Below are 11454 nucleotides of genomic sequence, written 5' to 3' on the forward strand. Positions count from 1 at the left end.
CACACGGAGGCCGAAAATGGGGTGCATAGCAGAGGCCAAAAATTGGATATGGAGGCCGAAAATGGCCTGCTCGGAGGCAGCAATAGGCAATGGCAAACCCTGCAGCCTGAAACAGCTGATGGTCGGGAGGCCAATCCAACCAACAATCAGCTGTTTTTGCTAATCCAGCTGTGCTGAAACTGAAACAGGCTGTTTGCTGTTTGCTGCAAGAAGGCAAATTGCAGGGAGGCAGAGGCCAAAGGATGGGGGGGCGGTGGTTGGGTGGGGCTACATTTGGTGTATAAGACGCACCCAAATTTTCACTCTTTTTTAGGAGAGCTGATGGTCAGGAGACGAATCCAACCAACCTTCAGCTGTTTTTGATAATCAGGCTGTGCTGAAGCTGAAACTGAAACAGGCTGTTTGCTGTTTGCTGCAAGAAGGCAAATTGCAGGGAGGCAGAGGCCAAAGGATGGGGGCCGGTGGTTGGGTGGGGCTACATTTGTTGTATAAGACGCACCCAAATTTTCACTCTCTTTTAGGAAGGAAAAAAGTGTGTCTTATACTCCGAAAAATACAGTAATACCTATGACCTCAAGCTCTCCAATTGTGTTCCTGGTTTTGGGTTCCACCTACCTATTTCAAAGCTTCCGTCGATGAAGCCAGCTGTTGAAGATGGAATGCCAAATCGCCTTTCCAGTTGTGTGATGGAACTTTTCATCGTCGCCCCAGCATACGCTTTACTAAAATATGAAAATGCCAGGGCAGCAAGGAAAACCTGAGAAAAGGTGGGATTGAGCGAGAGGGCAGAAGAAAGAAAGGAAAAGTGAGAACTCTAGTTTTCTCTAGGAAAAATTAGACGAACGTTCCCAGGCCTTGAAGAATTCAGGAGCTTTCCAAGAATAAGTCTGTGTTTCCCCTCCATCCCCTCCCACCACCGAAAAAGAAAGTTAGGAGGTCAATGGCTTTAGCCACTTTTCAATGGCAAAGGGTTATTTTAAAATTGTGTACCCGTAGTCTTCGGCTTAAGACCACAATTGAGCCCCACACTTCTGTTGCTAATTGAGACACAAGTACGTTAAGTGAAGTTTTCCCCATTTTACAACCTTTCTTGCCACAGTTGTAAAGTGAATCACTAGAGATGTGGCTGGGTGTCATAGGAAAGAAACAACAACCAACAGAAAGAAAATAAACACACAATAAATACACTGACAAACGACAACAAAATAAATAAAACCAAATGACAAACGAAAGAAGACTAAGTCCTTCCTTCCTTCCCTCCCTCCATTTCTCTTTTCTTCCTCTCTTCCTCCCTCCCTTTCTAATCTCCCTTCCTTGCTTCATCTATCCTTCCCTCCCTCCCTCCCACCTTCCCTTCCCCCTCCATTACTCTTTATTTCTTTCTCTTTCTTTTTCCTTCTTTCTCTTTCTTTCTTTTTCTTCCTTCCTTCCTTCTTTCCTCTCTTCCTCCCTCTCTTTCCCCTCCTTCCTTCCTTCCTCCTTCCCTCCCTCCATTTCTCTCTCTTTTCTTCCTCTCTTCCTCCCTTTCTCTTCTCCCTTCCTTCCTTCCTCTCTCCTTCCCTCCCTCCCTCCCACCTTCCCTTCCCCCTCCATTACTTTCTTTCTTTCTCTTTCTTTCTCTTTCTTTCTTTTTCTTCCTTCCTTCTTTTCTCTCTTCCTCCCTCTCTTTCCCCTCCTTCCTTCCTCCTTCCCTCCCTCCATTTCCCTCTCTTTTCTTCCTCTCTTCCTCCCTCCCTTTCTCTTCTCCCTTCCTTCCTTCCTCTCTCCTTCCTCCCTCCCACCTTCCTGTCCCCCTCCATTACTCTTTCTTTCTTTCACTTTCTTTCTTTCTTTCTTTCTTTCTTTCTTTCTTTCTCTTTCTTTCTTTCTTTTTCTTTCTCTTCCTTCCTTCCTCCCTCCCTCCCTCTCTTTCTCTTCCTCCCTCCCTCTCTCCTTCCCTTCCACAGACCCTCCCTCCCTTGTTCCCTCCTTCACACCTTCCCTTCCCCCCTCCATTACGCTTTCTTTCTTTTCCTTCCTTCCTCTCTTTCTCCCTCCTCTCTTCTCTTTCCTCTCTTCCTCTCTTCCTCCCTCCTTTTCCCTTCCGCTCTTCCTCCCTCCCTCCCTCTCTGCCTCCCTTTTCCTTCCTTCCTTCCTTCCTTCCTTCCTTCCTTCCTTCCTTCCTTCCTTCCTTCCTTCTTTCCTCTCTCTTTTCCTCCCTCCCTCCTTTCCTCTCTTCCTCTCTTCCCCCCCACTCTTATAATTGCTTAAATATTATCCAGTTTGTCAACATTGTCTGTTCCCCTAATTACATAAGCCAAGAGCTACGATCATTGGTAGAAAATGTTTACAGGTGAGTTGACAAAAAAGATTCCACTTTGAACTTTGGGATGTTGATATCTTTGCTGCACATGTAATCAAAGGTCAGGGTTTTGTCTAGTTCTTGTTTATCTTCTGGCTAGCAGTTGGATTGCTTTGCTGAAGGGGGCTGAAAAATATCAAAAGATAAACTTTCATTCTAATGTATCTTAAAGAGAGCAGTTTGGTGGAATATTTGGATCAATTCCCCCGATGCTGGGATGGAAATGTTAATTTTCTTGATCCATATTGATCCCCCCTGCTAGAAAGAAAGAACAATGGATGTCAGGGATGTCATGATGACCCCTTGTTGTCACATGACATATCACAATCCCCCCCTTCCCTAAACCGTGGATGGGCGTGGCCAGCATGTGACGCACACGAGTTTGACACCCCTGTTTCAGAGGATCTCACTGTTCCAGTTTAAGAGTAAAAGATCTCATCTTTGTTTCAGAATAGCTTTAGATACAGATTAACAGACTTGGAAGGGACTTTGTAGGTCATCTAGTCCAACCCCCCACCCAAGCAAGCAACCCTACACTGTTTCTGACAAATGGCAAGTCCAGCTTCTTCTTGAAAGCCTCTAGTGATGAAGCTCCCACAACTTCTGAAGGCAACTTCTGTTCCATGGGTTGATTGTTCTCACTGTCAGAAAATTTCTCCTTATTTCTAGGTTGAATCTCTCCTTTCAACAACTCGGACCAGCCGCAAGTGCTCAAGAAGTTGCTTGAGAGGGGTGATTGTGTGTGTTTTAAGCCAAATTTCCAGCAGATCCATTCAGGAGCACCCAAATATTTTGAAATGACGTTTCTCCAGTTATGGCTCCAGTGCCATTCACACAAAGATCTTTTGAAAGAGCTTGCAGTCTCTGATGGCAGAAGGACTAGAGGTGGGATTCAGCAGGTTGCGACCAGTTCTGGAGAACCAGTAACGAAAATTTTGAGTAGTTCAGAGAACCGGTAAATACTACCTCTGGCTGGCCCCGCCCCCATCTTTACTCTGCCTCCCAGCTGATTGAGAGGAAATGGGGATTTTGCAGTAACCTTCCCTTGGAGTGTGGAGGAAATGCAGATTTTACATTATCCTCCACGATACACCCACCAAGCTACGCCCACCAAGCCATGCCACACCCACCAAGCCATGCCATGCCCACAAAGCCACACCCACCGAACCAATAGTAAAAAAATTGAATTCCACCACTGAGAAGGACGATCATCCACTTTCAGTTCTGGAAATACCATGTCTTTACCTGGTAAAATTGAGTACATTTTCAAAACATTTTTTTTAAAAAAAGAGTAATAATAAGTTATTAAACCTTGATTCCTTGATGGCCAGTTGTTTTTTGCTTTAATGGTAGTTCGTTGGTAGTTTTCTCCTCTGGTGGTTTGGTGTTTATTTCCATGGCTGATTTGTTTGTAGGGGCAGTATCCATCTGTTTCATGATTAGGTATCTTGGATGGAAGATAGAAATAAAATTCTCAGGTTATTGTTTTATAAGACAAATGTATATGGAGATTCTCAGTGATCCCGAACGTAGTTGTTTTGTAAGACATTTCCCATGTATTTTTACTACTCCACATTCAACTGTCCCACCTAACCCTGACCTTAACCCACACTACATGATCAGAGATTGATTTGAACCTTTTAGTTCTGACAACATGATAGACGTAGGGAGAACACATGCTTATCCTCCCCCCCCCCCCAAATGTCAATTTTTGTGGCCATTTTAGGGATACAGTGGATAAGGGACATGGTGGCTCAGTAGCTAAGACGCTGATCTTGTAGATCAGAAAGGTCAGCAATTCAGCGGTTCAAATCCCTAGCACTACATAACAGAGTGAGCTCCCGTTACTTGTCCCAGCTTCTGCCATCCTAGCAGTTCAAAAATACGTAGAAAATGCATGTAGAAAAATAGGGACCACCTTGGTGGGAAGGTAACAGTGTTATGTGCACTTTCAGCATTTAGTCATGCTGTCCACATGACCACGGAGACGTCTTCGGACAGCGCTGGCTCTTCGGTTTTGAAACGGAGATAGAATCGGGAACAACTAGCACCGTGATGATGAACCTTTGGCACCATAAGGAGCCATTTGTCAGGGCACACAAGGTGTTGCCCTCGCAGGCGTGCATGTCATTTTATTTGACCTCTGGAACCTTTAGGGAAGCCTCCGGAAGGCCCCTGAAGGCTCCAGAGGACAAAAAGCGGTCCTAGGAACAAAGTGGAAGTCACTTCTGGTTTGCTCGTAGGATCATTTTCTGCCCTGTGGAGGCTTCAGGGAAGCCTCCTGAAGGCCCCTGAAGGCTCCATAGGGCTAAAACTGGCCCTATGAGCAAACTGGAAGTCCGTTCCTGAATTTCCGGTTTTCCTGTAGGGCTGGTTTTTCGTGCTCCAGAGACTTCAGGGGAGCTCCTGAAGCCTACAGAGGGCCTCTAGATGATCAGCAGATGGCAGCAAAGAAACATGTAAAATCTCCACCTTTTTCAGACCATCTAAAGCAGGGGGTCTCCAACCTTGCAACTTTAAGCCTGGAGGACTTCAACTCCCAGAATTCCCCAGCCATCTTGCTGGGAGTTGAAGTCTGCCAGGCTTAAAGTTGCCAAGTTTGGAGAACCCTGATCTAGAGCAGAGGTGGGGAATTATGCCCCCTTTACAACTTGTGGACTTCAACTTCCAGAATTCCCGAGCCAGCCATGATGGCTGGGGGGGGGGGGGTTCTGGGAATTGAAGTCCACACGTCTTAAAGTTGCCAAGTTTGGAGAGCCCTGCTAAAGAGAATCAGCCAACGCACCATGTGGCCTACCTATACAGAAGCCAATTCATGCTAGCCCAGAAACGGACACCATTTTGGGACCGGGTGCAATGCTTAGCTTGTGAGAACTGTGGCTGCTTCCAAAATGGCGCCCACTTCTGGGAGGGCACAAGATGGCTTCTGTATAGCAAGGCTGAAAAGGCATATTGGCTGATTCTCTTTCAGAAAGACAATCTTTGACTTAGAATTAGACTTAGAATAACTATTGTCACTTTGAATGTACACCAATCGGCATACATTAAAATGAAATTTCGTTGCATACAGTTCTCAAAGGGTCTCCACCTCCAATATACCGTGGCACGACAAAACCGCGCTCGTCAAAATCGCGGTGATAAAATCGTGGCGCTAAAGCCGCGACGTCATCACCGCGCGTCATCACCGCCGTGACAACAGCGCGGCAACAGAAGGGCGCTTTAAAACGGCACCGCGGCAGAAAGCCAACTTCAATTAAGGTAAGGGTTAGGATTAGGTTTAGGGGTTTGTTTTAGGGTTAGGTTTAGGGTTAGGTTTAGGTTTAGGGTTAGGTTTAGGGTTAGGTTTAGGGTTAGGTTTAGCGTTAGGTTTAGCGTTAGGTTTAGCATTAAGTTTAGGGTTAGGGTTAGGTTTAGGGTTAGGTTTAGGGTTAGGGTTAGGGTTAGGGTACTGAGTGCTTGGGAATGCGCGAATTTGCCCTCCGCGATTATGTCATCGCAGTAGGGTCGGGTTTTTCTTAGCGCTTAGAACGGCGCGAATTAGTCTTCGCGCTTATGTCTCCGCGGATAAGGGCTTCACGGATTTGTGGTGGAACCCCAATATACAATACATAAACATGACATGATAAAGGGGGAAGTAGGGAAGTAGAGCAAAGTGTAATGGGATGAGGAGGAGGACCACGCATGACCCAAGAGCGGTGGGGTCCCAAGATGTAGAGGCAAGGGACTCAGTGAGGCAGGATGGAGGGGAAAGATAGGCAGGTGGGGACCATTTCAGTGTCCCTGCAGCCAGTCATAAGGTTGGGTGGGTTGCCAAACATCTAAATTGTGATTATGTGACTGTGGGGTCAATGGCACCAGTTGTAATTTAGGGTAGAGGTCATAAGTCTCTTTGTTCAGCACCATCATACTTTCAAACAGTCACCGAACAAATGGTTTAAGTCAAATATTATTTGTACAACGAAGCAATGAGAAAGTCTGGCTTCGAAAGAGGTTGCTACCTTATAAATTAGGCATTAATGTTATTTATAAAGCCTTAGGGCAGTGGTCTCCAAAACTTGGTAATTTTAAGACTTGTGGATTTCAACTCCCAGAATTCCCCATCCAGCCATATCAAGATCTAGATGTTCTTCACAATCATTTCCCAACCTTCTTGAGAAGTTCAGCCTTATACTAGTACTTCCGATGGAGTATTGTTTGGGTCGCTGAAATGCTCCACATTAACCAGGTTGGTTGTAATCAATTCAAGTAATAAGGAAAATGATTTTTTTTTAAAAAATAAAAAAATGGCAGGGTTACCAACTTCTTTTTTTTCTTTAAAGTTGCCTTTCCAAGAACATAGTCCCATTCCCCCTGGACAGAACAAGTCCCAATTGAATCTTTTGCAGTGAAACTCTGCAAATGTTGTGTAGGAGACGTCCTCGGCACACAGCAAGTAAGACATGGGGATTTCTTTTAGTATGTGGGAAAAACTCAAATAAATTGGATAGACTGTGGAGGTCTCTGGATGAAATTGTTGTCATAGCACAATCACAGGAAACAGTTGAAAAATGAGTAAGAAATAAATTGAAAATAATGTAAAGGGTTCTCCAAGTAGGTAGGTAGGTAGGTAGGTAGGTAGGTAGGTAGGTAGGTAGGTAGGTAGGTAGATAGATAGATAGATAGATAGATAGATAGATAGATAGATAGATAGATAGATAGATAGATAGATAGATAGATAGATAGGGATGGGATGGGATGGGATGGGATGGGATAGGATAGGTAGGTAGGTAGGTAGGTAGGTAGGTAGGTAGGTAGGTAGGTAGGTAGGTAGGTAGAAAGGTAGAAAGGTAGAAAGGTAGAAAGGTAGAAAGGTAGAAAGATAGAAAGATAGAAAGATAGAAAGATAGAAAGATAGAAAGATAGAAAGATAGAAAGATAGAAAGATAGAAAGATAGAAAGATAGAAAGATAGAAAGATAGAAAGATAGAAAGATAGAAAGAGAAAGATAGATGATAGGTAGCTGGGCAGGCAGGCAGGCAGGCAGACAGGATAGATAGATAGATAGATAGATAGATAGATAGATAGATAGATAGATAGATAGATAGATAGATAGATAGATAGATAGGATAGGATAGGATAGGATAGGATAGGATAGGATAGGATAGGATAGGATAGGATAGGATAGGATAGGATATAATTCTTATATAGGATAGGATAGGATAGGATAGGATATAATTCTTATATAGGATATAAGATAGAAAGATAGAAAGATAGAAAGAGAAAGATAGATGATAGGTAGCTGGGCAGGCAGGCAGGCAGGCAGACAGGATAGATAGATAGATAGATAGATAGATAGATAGATAGATAGATAGATAGATAGATAGATAGATAGATAGATAGATAGATAGATAGGATAGGATAGGATAGGATAGGATAGGATAGGATAGGATAGGATAGGATAGGATAGGATAGGATAGGATATAATTCTTTATTGGCCAAGTGTCATTGGGCACACAAGGAATTTGTCTTTGTTGCAGATGCTCTCAGTGTACATAAAAAGACAAGACACGTTAATCAAGAATCATAGGTTCCACCACAAAACCGCGGTAGACTAAAGCGTGCTCGACGAAAGTGCGTACGTGACGTCATCACAGCATGACGAAAACAGCACGCTGTGAGCAGTAAACTTAAAATTAACGCGTAAATCTAAACCTAACCCCCCCAAACCTAACCCTAAACCTAACCCTAAGCCTAACCCTTAACCTAACCCTAAACCTAACCCTATACCTAACCCTTAACCTAACCCTAAACCTAACCCTAACGCTTAACGTAACCCTAAACCTAACCCTAACCCTTAACCTAACCCTAACCCTAAACCTAACCCTTACCTTTATGTGAATCAGCTTGCTTTAAAAGCGCTTTTTAAAGCGCCCTTTTTTCTCCGCGGTCGTATTTGTCGCGCTGCTGATGACGTCAGGTACGCGCTTTAATCGGGCGCGCTTTAGTGGACCGCGGTTTTGACGGGTCATGGAACCATAAGGTATAACACTTAATGAAAGTCATAGACTACAAATAAGCAATCAGGAAACAATCAATATAAATCGTAAGGATACAAGCAACAAAGTTACAGTCTTGCAGTCATAGGTGGGAGGAGATGGGTGATAGGACCGATGAGAAGACTAAGGGCATTTCAACAGAATCCATTAATGAAAGGCCAGGATCAACATGTTAGTTTAGTCAGCATACACAAATCCTATCTATAGAAATCTTCAGAAGAAGTCCAGAAGTGATCCGCAGATTGTACAAAATCCAAGAAGAAGTAGAAATAAGCTTACCTGGGCTATCGTTCGGCAACAGATATGGTATCATGGGCATAAAGTTGCAAGAAAAATTGGTGCCCTGAAGTGAGGGGATTCTGAAGTCCATTTAGGAAATCATTAACTTTCTTAGCTTCCTAAAATAAACAAAACATGTCCCACTACCACCACCACATTTTTTTTTCTTTTTCGAAAATAAACAATGTAGAACAAAAATGTTCTGAATGAAATCTTGGCACGCTGGTGTCCTTGCTTTGAAAACAGCAGTGGGCTTGTTTGAATAGGGAAAAATTGTTTCTTTTGATTTCTGTGGTTCATTGTTTCTTTTGATTTCCGTTGTTGTTTCGCTCAAAACTCTTCCAGAGAAAAAGCATCCATCCACCACGGAAAAATAATAGAATAAACAAGCAGAATCTGCCTTTGTATTCAAATATCCTATCCCAGAAAAGTCTTACGGTGATTTCTAGAAAAACAGGTGATTTCTACCCTGTTTTCCCGAAAATAAGACCTCCCTGGATAATAAGCCCAATCAGGCTTTGGAGCATATGCGCTAAAATAAGCCCTCCCCTGAAAATAAGCCCTTCCCAAAAATATTGCAACGCAGCAGCAGCCATGAGGTGACCACGCTCGCTGCCTCCTGCACCTCAAAAATAATAAGACCAGAGGTGGGTTGTTCCCGGTTTGGCCCGATTCAGAGTAGTGGTGGTGGCAGGAGGCTCCACCCACCCACCCGGACGCTTCTGCGCATGCGCAGAAATGTCACACATGAGCACAAATGAACCGGTAGTGCTGGGATTTGCAACTTACCTTTGAATAAGACCTCCCCAAAAATAGGGCCAAGTGCTTATTTCGGGGGTTAAAAGAAAATAAGACCCTGTCTTATTTTCGGGAAAACACAGTAGAAAAACGAGAACACGGACACTATTTTGTCCACTCTTGCTACTTCCTATCTATTCCAGGGCAAGGCCAAGGCCTTAGCAGGGCAGTCTAGCACCCAACCACAAAAAGGTTAGCCATCATTGGTGTAAGGTTTCCTGCTTGGGCAGGGGGGAAGGGGAGGGGTTGGGATAGATGACCTACAAGGTCCCTTCTAACTCGGTTAATCTGTTAATATCCTCCCCCAAGAGAGAAATAAAGAAGCTTAAAAGGCATAGAACAGGGTTTTCTGAAATTCTTGTGTTACCCTCTAACTTCAAATTTGGCAGGACGGCTGCAAAAGCAGGAGAATGTTAAAGAAAGTGCTGTGACTCAAAGAAGCAGAACATCGTGTTTATTTAGATTGCCCAATTAATTAATTCCTCGCAACACCAGGACTCCCTTCCTAATCTACAGAGTCAGCCCAAATGATAACGTTTCCGGAATTCAACTCACAAAGGGGGTTGTGCGTTGGGCAATTTTTATAGCCTTGCATCCTTCCTTTCCCTCCAGAGGGGCTTCGCTTAGGGATCTACTAGGGAACTAGAAGGTTACATTTTAAGTAAGGTTAAACACCTGCTATGACCAAAGAGAGAATAACTAACTCTTTGTGGTTAGAGTAGGAGGTTTGTTATCTTCGCAGCTAGCAAGAGTCAAAAGGCAGAGCTGGCTTATCCAAGCCCTTCTGTGCCAGGAGTTAATTAAAAATTGGGGGTCAATTCCAGGACAATGAAGTTGCTTAACATCTCTACTGAATTATCTCATTAGTGTTCACCATCAGATACTCAAGTTTATCATTAATCTAGGCCAAGGATGTCCAAACTTGGGAACTTTAAGACTTGTGGATATGCTGGCTGGGGAATTCTGGGGGGTTGAAGTCCACAAGTCTTAAAGTTCCCAAGTTTGGACACCCCTGATCTAAGGGATAGGATCGATCTTGCCGTCCCATAGGCTCCACAGAAGGAAAACACGAGAAGGCTGAAGGTGCGGCTTAAATCGTTTAAGGAATTTCTGCCCAGAAGGAAAGAAAGCATAGACAAAATTGACCAGGAACCATCGCCGGGAAATTAGGCCAACCCTCAGTTAACATGGGATGTTCATATTGTAGAAAATTTAGGCTGTTGGCCAAACTACCCGGTATCCGGGCCTTCTGCTACTCCTAATTATGCCAGGGAGTGAAAATAGAAGCCCTTGCTTTCTGCTAGATAGAAAATAAGAGCGATCCGGGTATAAGTTTTCTTCTCGATGGAAGGAAGGAAGAAATGAGGTGGGGAGGGATTTAAGAAATGGAAGGTTAGAGAGCTTAAAATCAAGGTTTACCTCTTGCATCTTTACGATGGTGGGAATGAAACAGCCATGAGAGACACTCTAAGGAGGAAATAGACCTTCTCTTTTTTTTTCTTTCTTTCTTTCTTTCTTTCTTTCTTTCTTTCTTTCTTTCTTCTTTCTTTTTCTTTCTTTCCTTTCTTCTCTTTTTTTCCTCCTTCCCTCCTTTCTCTTTCTCTTTCTCTCTCTTTTCTTCCTCCTTCCCCTCCTCCTTCCTCCCCCTCCCTTCTTCCTCCTCTTCTTTTTCTTCTTCTTCTCACCCTTCCTCCTTCTCTAACCACTCTTTCTTTTCCTCCTTCCCTCCTTTCTCTTTCTCTTTTTTCTTCCTCCTTCCCCTCCTCCTTCCTCCCCCTCCCTTCTTCCTCCTCTTCTTTTTCTTCTTCTTCTCACCCTTCCTCCTTCTCTAACCACTCTTTCTTTTCCTCCTTCCCTCCTTTCTCTTTCTCTTTCTCTCTCTTTTCTTCTTCCTCCTCCTCCTCCTCCTCCTCCTCCTCCTCCTCCTCCTCCTCCTCCTCCTCCTCCTCCTCCTCCTCCTCCTCCTCCTCCTCCTCCTCCTCCTCCTCCTCCTCCTCTTCT

At 44.0% G+C, this 11454-nt stretch overlaps 1 protein-coding gene across 2 annotated transcripts in view; it reads right to left on the minus strand.

The window, feature by feature from the left end:
- Positions 1-10989, minus strand: part of LOC106555331 (solute carrier organic anion transporter family member 1B3) — a 38474-nt gene extending 27485 nt beyond the window's left edge. The window contains exons 1-3 of one of the 2 annotated variants that reach the window (XM_087722795.1): positions 10873-10989; positions 3653-3788; positions 616-757 (exon numbers count right to left, since the gene is read on the minus strand). In XM_087722795.1, the coding sequence (XP_087578921.1) occupies positions 616-757; positions 3653-3778 (268 nt within the window). In that variant the 5' untranslated portion in view covers positions 3779-3788; positions 10873-10989. Of the gene's footprint in view, positions 1-615; positions 758-3652; positions 3789-8655; positions 8795-10872 lie in introns of those variants that run through there. The other variant, XM_087722794.1, reaches the window with a different exon arrangement.
- Between the last annotated feature and the right edge of the window lie 465 nt (positions 10990-11454).

The sequence above is a fragment of the Thamnophis sirtalis genome, unplaced genomic scaffold (genome assembly GCF_051295495.1).
Source record: "Thamnophis sirtalis isolate CommonGarterSnake01/CBP01778 unplaced genomic scaffold, rThaSir2_p1.2 scaffold_9, whole genome shotgun sequence".
In the NCBI taxonomy this organism is placed as follows: Eukaryota; Metazoa; Chordata; class Lepidosauria; order Squamata; family Natricidae; genus Thamnophis; species Thamnophis sirtalis.